General features: G+C 42.2%; 4 protein-coding genes across 6 annotated transcripts in view; 2 read left to right on the forward strand and 2 right to left on the reverse strand.

The window, feature by feature from the left end:
* LOC135494631 (trichohyalin-like) overlaps window positions 1-812 on the reverse strand; it is a 60,411-nt gene extending 59,599 nt beyond the window's left edge. For both annotated transcript variants that reach the window (XM_064782774.1, XM_064782775.1), the window contains exon 1: window positions 649-812. The gene's annotated coding sequence lies outside the window, so the exon portion shown is untranslated. The remainder of the gene's footprint in view (window positions 1-648) is intronic.
* Window positions 813-2,981: 2,169 nt separating this feature from the next.
* Window positions 2,982-6,879, forward strand: LOC135494933 (cysteine-rich secretory protein 2-like). Its single transcript, XM_064783280.1, has 9 exons — window positions 2,982-3,300; window positions 3,622-3,858; window positions 4,186-4,307; window positions 4,687-4,766; window positions 5,124-5,162; window positions 5,254-5,343; window positions 5,668-5,784; window positions 5,938-6,006; window positions 6,290-6,879. The coding sequence occupies exons 1-9, from the start codon at window positions 3,103-3,105 to the stop codon at window positions 6,628-6,630; spliced, it is 1,293 nt and encodes a 430-aa protein (XP_064639350.1). The 5' UTR covers window positions 2,982-3,102; the 3' UTR covers window positions 6,631-6,879.
* Window positions 6,880-7,587: 708 nt separating this feature from the next.
* Window positions 7,588-12,798, forward strand: LOC135495014 (cysteine-rich secretory protein LCCL domain-containing 1-like). The gene is made up of 10 exons (XM_064783401.1): window positions 7,588-7,673; window positions 8,058-8,263; window positions 9,177-9,413; window positions 9,941-10,062; window positions 10,321-10,400; window positions 10,803-10,841; window positions 11,109-11,198; window positions 11,540-11,656; window positions 11,958-12,026; window positions 12,515-12,798. Exons 2-10 carry the CDS (start codon window positions 8,081-8,083, stop codon window positions 12,796-12,798), a joined length of 1,221 nt encoding a protein of 406 aa, XP_064639471.1. The 5' UTR covers window positions 7,588-7,673; window positions 8,058-8,080.
* On the reverse strand, window positions 12,750-16,892 carry LOC135494574 (uncharacterized). 2 transcript variants are annotated; one of them, XM_064782667.1, is made up of 6 exons: window positions 16,721-16,892; window positions 16,014-16,210; window positions 15,647-15,743; window positions 15,225-15,289; window positions 14,344-14,697; window positions 12,750-13,963 (listed from the first exon to the last, which is right to left on the reverse strand). In XM_064782667.1, the coding sequence occupies exons 2-6, from the start codon at window positions 16,200-16,202 to the stop codon at window positions 13,703-13,705; spliced, it is 966 nt and encodes a 321-aa protein (XP_064638737.1). In that variant the 5' UTR covers window positions 16,203-16,210; window positions 16,721-16,892; the 3' UTR covers window positions 12,750-13,702. The 2 variants fall into 2 exon arrangements, with proteins under 2 accessions (XP_064638737.1, XP_064638739.1); XM_064782669.1 differs by having other exon boundaries at window positions 16,014-16,243.
* Between the last annotated feature and the right edge of the window lie 467 nt (window positions 16,893-17,359).

Genomic DNA, 17,359 nt, shown 5'->3' on the forward strand with positions numbered 1-17,359 from the left:
ATTACTGTAACGTGACGAGACACGACGTTTTCGTAAACGTTGGTCCCAATCAAGTGCATGCATCTATAGTGTATGTCCTGTCGTAAGACGAAGAGAAGTGTTAAAACTATAGTATGTTCAAGCCGTCGATCTACCATTTCTTCATAGTTTTGTCACGCGACGGTGCACGCGAGTCAAGTGAGCCTAAAACCGAAATAGGGCCCTCATACAATAATATGAAAAAGTAGTTGTATCGGGACTAGACTGATGTAACTTTAAGCCTATTTCTGCGTCGAGAACTTAGTGTCGACTCAGTTATAAGTTCCTAATGGGTCTTTTGCAATGAGAACTGAATCTAAAACACTTTTAACAAATTGAACTTTCCACCTAAACGTTATAGAGGAATAACAAATCTCCACCTTCGGCCTATTGAAGCTGCATGAAAAGTTTGAAATATTTTTTTCTTCAATACAAGTGTTATGACGCGGGCGTATCTGACTTTCACGCCGTGTTGGTTACGGGCAAAGCTCTGTGGAATAAACGCCGCGTCAAAAGTTATGTGGAGATAGGACACTGATCATAAGGACCGCAACCAAAGATTGTCGAGGAAAAGTTTGAGAGGAAAAAGAGACAACAACTAGAAAAATAAAAATATAAGAACTTTCTTACCTTTGTTACAACTCGATAAAAAATCCTATTATTTTCTGGTTCCCCTGAAGATCTCTTTAGTCCACGGTTTCTTGTCGCTCACTACAAGTTGGGTTTAGTATCTCGTTTGAAAGATCGATGTGCTCGACTTAAGCCTCTTCTATACTCCACGCCAACGCATGCTGTGGGTGGCAATGTTTGAACTGCTCTCGACCAATCAGAGCAGTGCGTTATGTGACGTAATATTGAGACGTCACTAACGCGGTTACGGTTTAGCTGCACGTGGTGGTGATTGGATCTCCCAGCTGAATAAACAATCTAAAGAACTGGCGCATAAGTTATAGTTCCTGTCTGGAGTTGACAAAGATGCACCAGTAAGCCTCTCGATGACCTAAAGGGGGACTATGGGCAGGAGCGGGGGGGGGGGGGGGGAATCTGGTCTGACATGGTGATAGAATGAGCTCCTTTATCATCGAGAACGGTGCCAATGTGATGTGAAATAGTAGAGACATCAATCGGGGACTTTGATTAACTTAATCTGGCCTACTTGGCCGCTGCCTATAGTATCTCTGTAAACGAAGCAATGATGAAGAACTGGCTGTGAATAAGCCCTGCTTTTGAGCTTAATATCGATACTCGTATTATCCCGTTTATCAACAGGAATCGCCAATGATGCCACCAACTTGTCAAGAGCGATAGATTAGATGTGTGACATCATATAACGACCTAAGCAAGTGTGAAAACCTGCTGTAAAAAACACCTTGGTTGGCAAGTGTTAGTATATCGTAGAGCCAGGAATTTCACAGCTTTACCTTCCAATCCCGATGACGTGAGCGGTGGGGCCAGCTGATCGGCCGCTCGAGTAGTAAATGTTCACGTCCTTTAGGGCCTACTACTATAGATCCATGCACTTGATTGGGACCAACGTTTACGAAAACGTCGTGTCTCGTCACGTTACAGTAATGTAAAATGCATGGTGACGTGACGACGGCCAACACTACGTCATGTAAACGTTGTTCCCAATCAAGTGCATGAATCTATAGTAACTAAGCTGAAATCTCGAAAGTTTTTTTCTAAAATGTAATTTTGAGAACACAATTTTCAGGTTAGCAATTTCCAAATTTAAGTAGTTTTCTCTCCAAGACCGGTTGCTACCAGGGCTAAGGTGGTCCGTCTCCCCCATACCTCCCTTACAGCGTGATATAGCTGTCGAGCACTGGTCTGTTTTGTGAATTTTATATATGAATTCGTATCATATAATCGCGATGCGAAGAGTCAGTTCTTTTAACAAACCATTTTGCATTTCACGTAGATTCGTTTACCATTTAAGCGTCTGCCCTTGCTTCACCGTCAGCAATACAGCGGCTTACAGTGCCGCCCATCTTTAAATAACCGTACTACACTGATAGGATGATGCGGATGAATACATCATGGTAGTAATGCGCCAGACTGCTCTTAGACAACAAAATGTTCATCAGAGATTCGTGGATCATAATATTCCCTTTTAAAAGATTTTTTGAGAATTGCACGGCATAGAATCACATTACTTTTATGAATACATCATGTTTCCTAAATTAGTAACCCAGTAGGAGGCTTTTTCCGACTCCTTCACGGTTTCTCTAACTCTTCCTGATTTATCCAACAAAAGTCCGACTTTGTCCGTAGTGGAAACTACTTATGTAAAGTAGGAGGTGACTGGGCAGCCGGTTGATATTGCCCTTAATAATGCCAATGGTCCTTTAAGTCAACAACGTGGCCGACTAATGTTTCAACAGCAGTGCTTCGTTGATAGCGTGGATGTTTACCCGAGTTTCAATTGCACTTCCCATGGGAATGTTTCGTGCGAACAAATTGAAAGACAACTTTGTTGACTATCAATACCACTGATCATACAGAGCAATTATCAATGCGAATAGCTCAAATAAACCATAAGATCGAAGGCTACTCTCTCTCTGCCAACACAGACCTCCATTACAGCAAGTCACCACAGGTGTGTGAAAATAACATAAATAATCAACCAATTAGGGATCGCTCAGCCCCCAGCCTATTGACACACAACCTTCATAAAACACACATCAATCATAATATGTTTATTGTCTGCGTTCGTTGGTTATGTTTATCAGTCAGGTCAGTTAGATCGAATCGGATCAATCGCTATGATTCTAGCATTTCGAAGCATCTGTGATCAACTCCAAGAATCGTGGAGTAGATGACACAAAATGGCGGCCTGCAGTGTTGGCTATCAATAAATCTAGTTCGAATGTTGCGCAGGAGTCAACAAATAAACCTCTTAAAAATCTTTCTTTATCACTTCATTTTAGTCTAAATTGTATCATTGTTGGGAAGAACAGAAGTTGGTCAAGCCAACTGGGAGTATCGAGGAAGAAAACTTCAACGAAGAATTGCGCAATCTCATTTTTCAAATCTGATCGGAATTTCAAGACGGATATAATCTGATTTTGCCCGCTATTCGCCATGCGTTTATTTGTTGTTGGGCTCGTCCTTACTTCTCTTGCAATACTTGGCCAGTCTAAAGGGCCTGTTCGCAAGAGCGTCGTTGGTAAGAGAGGCACAGAAGCTCGATTCGGTCTGACACAGGCAGATATCAAGGCCCTTGTCGATGGACATAACGAATGGAGGAAGAATGCGAAGAGTGGGAACATGCAGAAGCTGGTAAGTCGGAAGAACCGGTATTCTTCTGTCCTCGTCTTCTCAATATATACATTGTCTCGTATGTTTCAATGACAAGCTCACTTGTGTATGTCATATGCATTGTTTTCAATGAAAAATTGTCTTTTACAAACAATTACTAATTCTGGTATAGCCATACCCATTTTGACACCATCCTCATTTCTCTGGCCATTTCGGGGCAAAGTGACTTTTTGTGAGTATTATATTGGTTGCCCATTTCTTTTCGAATTCTTTTTTTGCGCTCGGCCGGCATTGCCCACTTTGGTGAAATCATATGTAGATATCCGGAATTCCTTTCTGCAGGATTGGGATGACCAGTTAGCGACTGACGCAATGACCTGGGCTAATGCGTGTATGTTCGGCCACGGTCAACCAGAGAAACCAGCCTTCACGACAGGAGAGGTCGGACAGAACCTTGGCTACACAACCAGGCATTCAGCACAGAAAAACTTTTCTTTTGGGACCTGGATGGATGAGTCAGATTACTACGATTTCTCAAGCAACCAATGCTATTATCCTCCGTGCGGGCATTATACACAGGCAAGTCAGTAATGATGTAGTAGGTAATAATGTTCACCTTAAATAAGCTTACATTGTTGTTAAGAATTTGAGCAAAATCATTAAAGACCCCCACCCCTTCCCTGCGAAACCAATGAATAAATAACCTGAGGGCCAAATCATCATAAGGTGAGTGGAAAATATCCGCGTGCTAACGGCGCCGCAAACGAAAGACGTATGATTTGAGCCATTTCAGCTGTTTAAGAAGATAAGGTGGATCCGAATGCCGCGTGATTTAGTACAAGAACACCAGACCGCCGTAAAACCACCAACCAACCTGGTTGCTCATGTTAACCATTCTTACTGCAGGCAATGTGGCACAGTCACGAAAAGGTTGGATGTGCCCACCACGTCTGTCCAGAGATTTACTCCCCAAGTGGCGATCTGCTGGATAAGGGAGCGGAGTACCTCGTCTGCAACTATTATCCAGCGTAAGTAATCAACAGCAGCAGTTCAATCTATACGACAACTCACATCATCAACGTCGTTCTGGGTTTGCAGAGGGTGTCTTTGAACCACTGATTTCAAATAAAATATGGAGGGATGTTCAATCGCCTGATCCTTCGCAAAGATCTTCGGAAGAGAATATTCGATTGGTTGAACAAAACTTTTCAGACTTTTATCCTCCTATGAAAAAAGCTTGGCGACATTTCCCCCCAGGATACTGACAAGGAACTGGGTAAGAATAATCATTTTGAGATCATAACCAAGGAATAGCTGCATGTTAACGAAACATATACGACTGTATCAAGAAAGAATGTCTTGGTACAGCCCTGGCCAGTTTTATTTTATGTTGCTTTTCAATTTCAGGGGCAATGTCGGGGGAAGGAGGCCCTGGACCCCAGGTGATCCGTGTGAGGCATGTCCCTACTGCCACGACAAGCTTTGTAGTGAGCCCTAATTCTTTTTGTTTGTTTAACAAGTAAAGCTACACTTACATACAATAGTTGATCATCCCGATCGATTCCGACTGTATCTGGAAAACGATCAGAACATCTAATAGTATGCAGTGTAGGTGATGTGCGCTTACTGGGTTCATCAACCCTAAAATAGGCCTTAATTTGCTTTTAGCAGAGCCTGACAGAATTTGATGCAGATGTACACAGATATGTACATGGAAATGTACACATTATTGCATTTTCAACTCGGCAACCAACATGGCCGCCTTCCGTAGATTGACATAATGCATCAAATGTACTGTATACATATGTGTATGTGTGTAATTCAATGTTTTTCTCCCTCTGCAGTAACACGTGAAACCTGCATGAAGGATCCCACAAAGTGTGGTAGGTGTCTATCATTATCGTTGCCCGATGTTCTGATTTTGTATATTCGCCTCAAATGTTCTCTGTCATTTTCGATGTTGTTTTATTGCAGCCTGCATGAAGAATTGCCAGCACTGCGGTACGCAGACCTCCGATTGCAAGTGCAAATGTCCAGTGGGAACGCATGGTGATGAATGTCAGTGTAAGTATGATTGAAATCATCTGTTCCAGGTGATTCGATTGGCTGACATGGTCAAGGGCTCTGGTTGCTTAATTCCTCCATCCGAAATGCAAGCCGAAAAAAACATGAAGTCCTCTTTCAATCGTCTTCACAGTAGCTTGTCGGGGTGAAGCAGGGTCTTTCCTAGTTCAGCCGTGCAGATTCCCAGTTTTGCCGCTTGCGCCCCCATTAAATATTCCCATTATAATTATACGGTTTAGAAAATTCACGATCGCTGGACGTTTCTGCCAGATATGACATGTTAAAAGCAACTTGGCCGAACCTCATTTGTGATTTTCGTTTCAGACTTCTGCCGAGACAGGAAAGTGGAATGTGCTTGGTTCTCAAAGGAGAAGTGCAATGATGGATCCAGAAATGGGAAGATAATCTATGATTACTGTGACGTCCTCTGCGGAAAGTGCAGTAAGTATCAACACGTATTGCCAATTTAGCAATGATACTCATTTCATCATCGTTTAATTTATGAATTGGTCAGCTCAGTTTAGATTAGGGCTTAGACTTAGTTCTGCTATGTCAACACACTTAGCTTCACTAACAGCTTCTCTTGCCTTTCAGCACCAAACACTGACAAATCATGGAAGTGCGAAGACGAGACGTATCAAAACACATTTGTAAAGTTTGCAGGTAAGTGTTGGTCTCATCATGAATCTTTCAAATGACCTGAAACAGACAAGTCAACGTGAACTCGTCTAGTCTTAAGAAGTCAACCCCTTTTGCTTTTGAGACTGATGGCGTCGCAATGGCGGCTGGCTGGGAGCTACTGTCGTGCAATCTGTGAAGAAAAATGGCGAAAAGCGACGTCCTGCCCACCCTTCATCATCAAAGCCTCACATTGAACCAATAATGTAGGTATACATATGGGTACTTGCTTGAAATATATTTGTCAATGTCTGGACGTCTATTACAGGTTCTCCTCAATACGGCTACAAGACACAAAACCGCAAGACATGTGCCTTTCCCTTCCTCTACAACGGGAAATACCACAACAAGTGCCTGAAAGGCAAGAATGGTATTACGTGGTGCTCCAAGTCTACCAACTACGACAGGTACAAGACCTACGGTACGGGCTGCAGGATAGTCAAGACAGAAGGCAATGGCGCTGACTGTGTCTTTCCATTTATATTCAAGGGAAATTTCTACCAGAAATGCATCTTTGATGAGAGTGTTAAGAAGCATTGGTGTGGAACCACGGAGAACTATGACATGGACAAGAAATGGGGATATTGTATGCTTGATGGTATTCATTAAGATCTTCTGGAGTTGTGGCCAGGGTCGTACAACAACAGTACTAAAGGCACGACTTCATACAGCGGGCTCCAAGCCGGTCAGATACCATTCCGCGGCCAAAACATTGCATCTGGTTCCCGCTCCCGTTCCCCTGTTAGTAAACTATTTAGACCACTATTCACAATCGTATTGAAGATGACACATGTGCATGTCATGCCACAATAGTAGTTGATAGTCGTATTTATGAATGTAATAGATCATCATGCAATAAAAGTACCACAGGTTCAATTCACTCTGTCAGTTTGTTTATAGTTTGCGATCTTAATTGTTGGGAAAAAGAAACCAATAACTGCTGTTTATGCTATAGAAGCGTTAAAATCATTATGACACAACAAACGCTGTTCAGATTAACTAGGATTAACGAGAGGAGTAAAACGCCTTTGTATTACAGACGATAAAGGATGCCGCTTTTCGATGGTTGACTGACCAGCTATTTTCTTCATGTCCTAGTCTAACATTTAACTTAGTATTGTTATTGTCTGTCAGTCATCTGATCTAACAACTATGAGAACACGTCTCAGGAAGAGATTCTGTTCAAACAAGGTTCCTCTGAAAAACCTTTAAAAAAAGTTTTCACAGCTTTAAGTGAATGGGCCATAAAACAAAGTTGTTGAAGCTCTCGCTGGTTTATCTTATCATCAAGAGGGCGTTACTATGGTTACCTTATTAAAGGTCAAACTCGGTTTTGACGCTTGAAATATTTGGTCCCTTCCCTTATATGTCATCGGTTTGTTGAGCCATTCTGTTGCACAGCCAAATGAATCTAACTTAGTAGTTTCGTCCACCGGGGTAGGTATTTGACACATTTCACCTCTATCGAACTATCTATGGCTGAAGGTCCGGTGATGATGTGTCAATTGTTTGTGCGGTGTCCTTACACCTTTAAGTGTTGCATGGAAGATATTAAAGGCCACTCAGGCTTGGCCGGACACGGGAGCACACTCGTTATTTTGACCGATTAAGGCTGCTTTCGAATCAGTGGTGATCTGTCAACACATTTGAAGGTGAGTAAACTGACCATTTTCCAATTTGGACACTGTGTATATGTCTTTCATTTTTAGAAAAAAAATGTTTCGAGCAATTTTGATTAAACATCACTCTCTAGCATCATTATCTATTACCCAAGGAACTTGATTCCTGTTGATATACATTTTAACCAACAGGTATGTTAGTTTATTAAGATACAAGGAATTTTACAAGGATGGTGTGGGCCTTCTAGAATCGCAAGTAGAACAAATCTAATTGGGCATATAGCGATACAGTTTAATGCAATTACCCTAGCTCTGGCATATGATCTCGGTGCCGATATCCAATAACTGTTATACGTTGATATCGTACATATAATTTCGACTTCGGCACCTAGAAACTCTCTCCATTTCGCTCACCAGTCACATTCAACTCACGACCAGGGATGTACTACATTCTCTGCCTCGTCATTTTGGCTTCTGCCACCTCGGGGCAGTGCCAGCCTAAACGTGATGGTAGGAATGGCTACCTTTCTAAATTCGGCCTGACGGAAGCTGAGGCCAGGAACCTTGTCGATCTCCACAATGAGTGGAGGAGGAAAGTGAATGCTACAAGCATGAATAAGCTGGTGAGTAGAATTTCTTTTATATTGTACCATTTTTTAACATTTTCTGAAGGAATTTCTTGAGCAAAATGTGCAAGATGGTGATCAGGTACCATTTGTTTCATTTCGACAGAATGAACAAACACCGTAAAGAAGTATGGCCTATTGGAAATTTCATGAGAACAACCACCTTCAATGTTTGACACTGGTTTGTTGTGGGCCATATCAACTTTCATAGTAGTCGCACCCGACCGAGAGAAAGCCACGTAGGGCGTCAAATATGCCATTGACTCATTTAGAAAAAAAGACAATTGGCCACATTCTTGCAATGACATGATCGATTTAAGACAAAACTGGTGACATAATGATGAGTTCTTTTATATGCGCGCAGAATTGGGGAAAATTTAAGTAAAAAGTACAATTATTGATAGTGATACTATCTTTCGTTATTTACGAGATTTCATTTTTTATCAGCTCTCAGCCAGGTTTCACGTTCACAGTCTCGAGCGCCTACAACCGTGTTGTCTTTAAATACTTGAGTTTTCCTGTCTTTATTTGTTAATATTTGATAATAATCTCAACAGTTTTGCACTTGAAGTGTTTCAGTTGATGTTAATTGCTGAGGCTGGTTGAGAACAAAGGGATTGTTACCCGAACTGGACGCTATCAAGCTGGTCAACCGTCTGTTTAACTAACCAATAAAACAAATGATCCCAAATAAGACCAATGTAGCATGAATAAGACAGGAGAAGCGATGCAAAAGAAAATTCGAATCGATTTGTTAATCTGTGGCCGGGAATTCGAGAGCAAAACTCATCAGCGATTGCTCAGTATTAACATAGCAATATGTGATATTACCTGTATGTGTTGCATTGCCATGCCCATGTTTGCAGCTTTTGCATAATACACTGAAACGAATGCTTGTTCTACTCTTCAGGAATGGGACGACGACTTAGCAACAGACGCGATGACCTGGGCGAAGATGTGCAGCTGGAGGCATGGCCAGCCCTCCAAACCTGCCTTCACATTAGGAAGAGTGGGGCAGAATCTTGGCTATACAACCAAGTACAACGTAGACAAACGACATTCCTTCGATATCTGGGTCGATGAGCTCAACTATTACAATTTCACAGCAAACCTTTGTTATTTCCCACCCTGCGGGCACTACAAACAGGCAAATATCTGCATCCTCCTATAGCAGGTCTTTGGCCGCTTCTGAAACAAACTTTCACCCAGGTCTTTGGGTAACTGAGCGATTGAATTAAACTACACGCACTGTCTGTACACTCATAAAAAGTGAGTGCACCTTTTGGGCTGCGATTACATAGAGTTCGCGTTTTCACATGATTGTAACGTGTCACTGTTCACTTTTTGACGCGTGAATGAAGAAGGAACAAGTCATCTTCAAGGAGCGGGCCACGTACGAATAACGAGGTCATTTTTACCCCCACGTCGTGACAGTGAACTTGTGACAAGTGTAACATATCAAGTGACAACGTGAATCCTATATAACCCTGGCCTTAGAAGCGATCCAAAGACCAAGTGGTGATTTGATAATTCATGTACCTCCATTTCTCACTAACAGGGGCCCTTGTAGGCATTTGAGAATGTATAAAAACTGTTGAGACCGAGCGTAGAATGCCTTTGATGAATTGGACACTTTCGTAGTGAAAAAACTAAAAATTTCCTTTCTCTGCCTAGGTAATGTGGGACAGCTCCAAGAAAATTGGATGTGCTTTCCACGTGTGCGCACAGATGTACACTAAAGACGGAGAGCCTCTGGATGAAAGGGCGAGCTACCTCGCGTGTAACTACCACCCATGGTAGGTGAATGTATAGAGTCATCTTCATACAGGAGCGACGCATTAAATTCAAATGTAACTGAAAAGAGCAGCATTGTTACAAAAACTGGTGTGTGGGATTCGAATGCAGGACCAACAGCAGAAAATACAGCCATTTACCGTCTATGCCAGAGAACACTTTGTAACAAACAGCCTTCGCAGCATACATTACAGTGCATCGTCGAGTGTGTGATTCAAAACTAGAGCTTTCACTCCCTATGCGTGTTTGTCCGCTTCCAGGGGTAACATTCCGGGCGAAAGGCCATATACACCGGGTGAGCCATGCAAGACCTGTAACTACTGCCAGGAGAAGCTATGTAGTAAGTGTTTCTGTTGGTTATAAAGGATTTTGTGATCAAGGCAGTGATACGGTTCCTTCCTTGCCTAGCCATTCCATTGCCTTGTATCGGTTAAGACTCATCATTCCATGGTTAGAATTTGCCAGTTTTTATGAAATTTAGCTGGTACAGGACAGAAATGCGTATAATCTGGGAGGATTATGTAAACTTTATGCCCGAAAGGTGTACATTGGGGCGATGTTGTAGGCTACTCTTGGTCACTGTCAGAAAGTACATGTGCTGAAGAGACTTTCGCATGGATATTACCCGCCAGATCAGAGTGGGTGTGCGGCTGAAGCGAGGTATCTGGCGACTCTGCTGTGTCTATCATAGCAAATTTTAACATTCTGAAGCTGACTCTATTATTTTCGATCTCTACTTCAGCTTCTCGTGAGGTCTTCACGAGTGATCTCCAGACGGCTGGTAGGTACCAAAACTCACCAAAATCGATGTTTACAGTGTTACTCATGTTGTCTTCTAAAATAACACGAAATCAAAGTGCAATCCAAAGCTGACTGCTGCCATGGGGTCACTATCAGATGGAGGAGAGAGCCAATCAAACTTCTGTCAAATCGGTTCAAGTAAAACAAGCTACCGTAATCGAAGATTGATTTGTAGGGTGGATTATTCCCAAAAGCCTCCTTACTCTTCACATTTCCTTACTTTTCATTACCACTGGCTTCGTTTCAGTTTGTAAAAAGAAGTGCCATCACTGTGGGACGTTGACGTCGGATTGTAAATGCGAATGTGTCGATGGAACCCATGGTGACGAATGCGAGTGTAAGTATCACGTGATCAGAATTAATGATCGGAAGGAGACGAGCTGAATAAATATATCGCATCAGGTGTTAGATAGAACAAGTAATCTTACTAATGACCAAGCCATCATCAGAACTCTTGGTAAATATATAAATTTTGATTACCAATAAAACAGCCTTTACATAATCCCAGCAGCTACAAGAGCAACACAGAATTGGACTTGTTCAGTTTATGAAATGATGATAAAGGTTTCAATGAAGCCAAAACAACGAGTTGAAAACAAACTCTTCTTACATGAGATAAGCATCAGAAGTCTTCCATCCATATCACTTAAGCGTTGTATCTAAATCACCTTTTTTCAGATCTGTGCAGAGACAGGAAAGTTGAATGTGCCTGGTTTTCCAGGAGTAAATGTGCAGATGGAACAAGCAATGGAAAGGTTGTCGACGATTTCTGTGACGTCTTGTGCGAAAAATGCAGTAAGTAAAAGTCTTTAAAGTTATAAGGCCAACCATACCAGAGTATTTGGTGACACTTCTTGTCAAGATGCTCAGCAATGCATCCTTAGCTTCAGGGCCTTGTCCTCGGTACGTATGTCCCTTGGTAATGTGTACGAGAGGGCGCATGCCAATCCTATTAAAAAATGCAGGATAATTGGATGTGCAAACAGGGACAATTTTTACTTCTGTCCTGATCATCATTTTCTTGAAAGAAAATTTTGCATTCTTCTTATTGGAAAAAGTTTTATTTTGATCATTTGTTGGTTTCCTCTTGTTTCAGAACGTAACACCAACACTTCATGGACTTGTGGGAACGAAACTTACCAAAACACGTTTGTAAAATACGCTAGTAAGTACAGCCTCATGCCTTGATCAGCACGCAGAGTGACCATGATCACGCATTGTGGTCATTCTTCATGCATTACCTTCGACTGATTTTCAACATCCAAACTGAGGGACAGAACCGAGTTGGCAGTGTTCGAAGCAATCTATCTAACTTATGATATTACATATACGAAGTTCTCAGTATGATTATAAAAGACGAGATGGCAAATGTTGTGCTTTTGCTTTAGCAAAAAGAAGGATTGTACACAGTCTCTCTTGGAAGGGTTTTAGGCATTGAAGTGGAATGAAGTATCTTACTTGCTTAGTGTTTCTTCCAGAGATTCCGGCGGAACAGCATGGACTATTGAAGCCCCAAAATAGTGGAGAGTGACATAAGAAAAAAATAATAAACCCTTCTGTATAATGTATTAGCTGAAAACAAAATCAGAGAGCACCTTAAGAGGGGCTGCGCCCTTTAACTCTTTGTGTTGCTTCGTCACTAATCTATTCCAGGTTCTCCTCAGTACGGCTACAGGACACAAGATGGCAAACAGTGCGCCTTCCCCTTCCGCTACAACGGAGAATACCACAACAAGTGCTTGCCTTACAAGAACAGCACCTGGTGCTCGCGATCCACCAACTATGACATCTATAAGACACAAGGAACCAACTGTACCATTGTCAGGACGACAGACGGGAATGCTGATGGTGCAAACTGTGTCTTTCCATTTAAGTACAAAGGCGAGTATCTTGTTTACTATCTGGCTAATTTTATTGTACAGCAAATTGAACATTAAATCGAAGGAACGTATTTACTGAATAGGTCAACCACCACCACAACTCTCAACGCCTCATCGGCTTGTTCCCTGTCAACTCTGTCATTAAATACCGTGTCGCCGGTTTTGCCCTGTCTAATACACATAGCCTGACCGGGATATCATAGGGTTCACGTTGTAACTTGTCATTTTTTTGTCTAGGCCAATACAACCAAAGGTGCATCTATGATGATGAATTGAAGAGGTACTGGTGTGGGACTACGGAAGACTACGATAAGGACACCAAGTACGGATACTGTGACCTCACTGGCGTGGAGTAAAATGTACACCAGTTACAGACAATAAACTAGTGATTATACATACCAAAGAGAAATGCCAAAGTCTCATCTACTGTTGTCTCAATGTCAGAAAGACCAATGTGACCACTTTTGACTTTACTCTCATGAAATTGCACCACCTTAAAACTGATTGAGTAAGAAGATCCGATAACGGCTTTTTGAAATAATGTTTTGCCCGGTGTTAGTATGAACTAGTAATTGGAAGCCCTTTTTATAAGCAAAAAATTATTGATACATTCTAAGTAGAAATAGACAACAGTTAAATTGTAAGCTTAAACACGAGAGAAAGGACGAATCTAAAGGCACTTTCATTGTTTACAAATGAATTTGATCATCAATAAAATTCCATCAGAAAATTAATGCTGCAGGTGAGGAAATGTGCACAGCGTGATTGTGGCAAATTATTTGTCACCACAGTTACTAAAATGAAGAAGTCCTGTTTAGTTTTTAGGTGAAGCCGGATTTAAACCAAACTTCTAAGAAATCCGACCAGTAGTTCGCCCTGCAGAGCCCCAAACGATGCGGACATCACTTTTGCGAATGGACTTTAGACAGTTCACAAAAGAACTTCCAAAACTTTGTCAACTCTACGATGGACTGGGATACTGCCGTTTCAACAGTGGTCTGACCAAGTCGTCGATGCTGTCCACCACCTCTCTCATATGCCCCAATGGACTATCCTTCCCTACGCTTGCTTTCTGTGCTTTCAGCTCTTCGGCCTTCTCTTTCAACTTGATGGCAATGTCTTCCTTCTCCTTTGGCATGTCCCCGAGAGTTGCCACAGCCTTTAACGTGGGGAGTACGGCCTTGGCCTTGGAAGAAACAGCACAAGCTTTTCTAGTGTCTACCTGAAATATGAAGACGACAGGGCGATAGATTTATCAATACATAATACAAAGCGTGCTGGCTCACTATTTCTCCATATTTCTCCTATCTTATACCGCGAGCATATATCTTATTCAAGGAATACAGCAATTGAGACCAATCAAACCGGCACGAATCCGATATACATCTAATGTAAAGTCGCAAGCATGGTCCCAGGGTGGTGGAATTCACACTGGCTGTATAGATCTCAGCGCCCTAGGGGTGAGGTCTTGTAAAGAACATTTGCACGGCGTCTATATAAATTGATATGTGAGTGCTTTCAGTTGATGTCATCACTATTGCCATGCTGGAGGGACAGGGCATTTTAGAATATCCAAGAAAAGAGAGTAGAAGTGAAAATCACCTTTTCGACAGCGAGGCCTAATTCCTTTGCAATCTTGATCAACTCTTTCATCGTTGAATTCACCTTATCTTTGCAGTCATTGTCCTTCATCAGTTTCTCCGACAATTCATTCCAAACCTTCTTGTTGGCCTCTAGAGCCTCCTTCGTAAGTTTTACCCCGACCGCTGCAGCAACAGCCACCGCCCCAGCTGCGAGACTGGTCCCAGAGGTAAATGGGGCAAGAAGGAGAGCCCCGACGCCGATTACAATCGTTGCTGCGGTGCCAACAGCGACCGTCCCAGTTTTGCTGGCGACAAGCTTGTCGGGTGCTTCGTTCAGCCATTTGAGATTTTCGGACATGACGGCCTCCCAATCCTGGAAAGGAAAGTTTTGTCGTTTTCAACACCAATACAGTATCCAAATGAATGAGACTGCGGCCTCCACCTTATCATGACTTGCTATTTCAAACAAGTTTGAAAAACAATTTCAGTATACATCGGATAAGTCTTTGATTGTACTCATCATGCAACCAGTATTAACCCTCACACCGGATCCCCTCCCCAGGTTCAAACCCTGGTAGTAACACTCGTACAGGTCGCCGACTCGACGCACTTGACCAACTTGATATACAAAGTGGAATTACACCTACATTCCAGATAACATGACATGGTTGAGCAGCACTGGAGATGTTATCTGGATTTTAGAGACCATCTTACATGAAACTGCAGTTAAAATATCAGTTTCAGGTGCATGACGCCAATACACGACGTCCACGGTGCAACATACTAGTCGTATGGGGAATCAAGACTCTTTCAGGGCATTTTTTTGTTGGTAATAAGGCCAGGCAAACTCAGGCAACCAAAGTTCATGGCAAATCTGAGAAAGAAAAGAGGTCAACATACCTTAAACACTCTCTTCAGCTTGTCGAACTCTTTCTTCAATGTATCCCTTAACGTCAACAGATGCTCTAAAGTAAAAAAAATGAGTAGATTTTAGCCCGATTAGAGAGAATATCCGCAACTGTGAAACAATACGATATTTTCCCCTATACCTCACAGTTAAAAGTATTCAGTCCCGGCCTAGACCAGTAGATGAGATATTACCTTTAAACAAAGCCCGTTCACAACTTAGCCTACATTCCCATTGTTCTACTGTCATGTCAATGAATTATCAGATCATGACATCAGCTTTCACGCGGTCAATAGGCCTGAAACGACTCTTATACTCTTACAGCCAGCAAGCTGTAACATCTATACTGATGAACTCTTTGAGAAAACCCCTTCTGCAAACCAGACATGGGCTACATTGGCTAATAAAGGTTTACCTTGTATTTGGATAGCGTTTGCTGTTGCAGCCCTGTCGATTTCTTCAACCGGCCGATCAGAGATATTTACCATGAATCTCTCCAGCTCTTGGCTTTTCTAAAATATGAGAAAATTAAGCGGTAACATGATGCATTCATTTTGTGGACGGCTGTACCCCGCTTTGTAAGTACTGGATTATTATGAGCATGAAGCTGAAAGACTTGAATAGCCGAGGAGTTAGAGGATACAAATCATCTGTTATCGTCAATTACCAGGAACATGACATTGTGTTAAATCAATACTCTCCAATATGATAGTAAACAATACCGAAAAAACCCACATGCATTAATAGTTCGCTGTGAATAAAACCATAAATAGTACTCTTGCCATTGGTCCAAGGTTTTTAGTCTCCAGATATTTTGTCTTCAAATCCTCCACGTCTTTCTTGTAGACCAGCAATCCCCCCTCTCTGCCATATGCATTGTCATCAAGTTTCTGCTTGATATGTATGTACAGTCTGTCGAGGGTTTTTCGGCACTGATCAGATGACTCGGCCTGGTTCATTTTCTGGGCCATCGTTATTTCTAAAATGAAAAGGAATGTGAGTGGTAGGTCGTCTACCACACAAGTATTAGTTGAATTAGTCAAGTTAAGGAGCATGCGCAGCTACTATGCTCAATTGACCTTTGAACTCTAACACAACAACGAAATGCCAACTTACATGACATCACATCATTGCTGACCAATCAAAGGCCAACGCGCGTTCTGCAGGACTGTCCCTTTATGAAAACGAGCCAGCGTCACTTACACTTCAGACTCGTTGGACCGGCCTCGTCCCGTCGCCCGGTCCAAGTAGGATGACGCAATGGACTGCCCCGGTAGTCCATCGTCACCCAACAACGAAGCTGGGGGAAGAGAGCGACGACTTGCAGTAAACAGTTGGTTTTGTCGTGCACGCAGAATCTCAAAAAGAATACACCTTAAGGCATCTGTCTCGGTCACAAACACAACCAACTGGAATAGGTGGTTAGGGTCTAATGAATCCAGAAAGCACAGTACAAGAATGCCGTTGAGAGAAACCGCTTGATACCTACCTTGTTTGAACCAGTAGCTTCACTTTCACTTTCCAGGCTGTTATGTTGTAATGCTTATTATATTCATATAAGTAGGATCGATCTGAGACAAGGCCAATTAGAACAAGTGCGATTGATCTGAGGCAAATTCTAGTAAGGATATCCCCTGTCTGGTGTTCATCAATCGTCTAGACTGGCATCGACGGAGATCGATGGACTGAAATTCTATTTCAACGAATCCAGGTCACAAGGTCTCCAATCATTTATGATCGATGGACCGATATTCTATTACCAGGAATCCAGATTGAGAAATCTAGGTTAAACCTGGGAAGTCTATCACCACACCGAGAACGTTTAGTACATCTTGGCTGCATTAGTAGGCTATGTGTCCTAGCTACCCCTATACATCTAAAATGATATAGCCAGTGGTGCCTCCTTCCTGTGACCTATACGTGTAAGTTTTGCCACAGTATTATTTGCACCAGGAAATTAAGTAACCCCTGTTCGTCCCCCGGACTAAAAAGCAAACGTGTGTTAAAGACTGTTAACGTGGCTATTTCAAACTCTGTCCACTTGGAGATTCAAGAACCTCTTAACTCAGAATGAAAAACTACACGAAATGTTCATAATCATAACATTTATTATCAAGAAACAAACGTG

The sequence above is a fragment of the Lineus longissimus genome, chromosome 10 (assembly GCF_910592395.1).
Source record: "Lineus longissimus chromosome 10, tnLinLong1.2, whole genome shotgun sequence".
Lineage (NCBI taxonomy): Eukaryota > Metazoa > Nemertea > Pilidiophora > Heteronemertea > Lineidae > Lineus > Lineus longissimus.

Coding starts and splice junctions, on each gene's coding strand:
- LOC135494933 (XM_064783280.1), top strand. CDS start 3,103: ATGCGTTTATTTGTTGTTGGGCTCGTCCTTACTTCTCTTGCAATACTT. Junction 3,301..3,621: donor GTGGGAACATGCAGAAGCTG/GTAAGTCGGAAG, acceptor TCCTTTCTGCAG/GATTGGGATGACCAGTTAGC. Junction 4,308..4,686: donor GTCTGCAACTATTATCCAGC/GTAAGTAATCAA, acceptor TTTCAATTTCAG/GGGCAATGTCGGGGGAAGGA.
- LOC135495014 (XM_064783401.1), top strand. CDS start 8,081: ATGTACTACATTCTCTGCCTCGTCATTTTGGCTTCTGCCACCTCGGGG. Junction 11,657..11,957: donor CGTCTTGTGCGAAAAATGCA/GTAAGTAAAAGT, acceptor CTCTTGTTTCAG/AACGTAACACCAACACTTCA. Junction 12,027..12,514: donor CACGTTTGTAAAATACGCTA/GTAAGTACAGCC, acceptor AATCTATTCCAG/GTTCTCCTCAGTACGGCTAC.
- LOC135494574 (XM_064782667.1), bottom strand. CDS start 16,202: ATGGCCCAGAAAATGAACCAGGCCGAGTCATCTGATCAGTGCCGAAAA. Junction 15,744..16,013: donor CTAAAAACCTTGGACCAATG/GCAAGAGTACTA, acceptor CTCATATTTTAG/AAAAGCCAAGAGCTGGAGAG. Junction 13,964..14,343: donor TAGGCCTCGCTGTCGAAAAG/GTGATTTTCACT, acceptor TTCATATTTCAG/GTAGACACTAGAAAAGCTTG.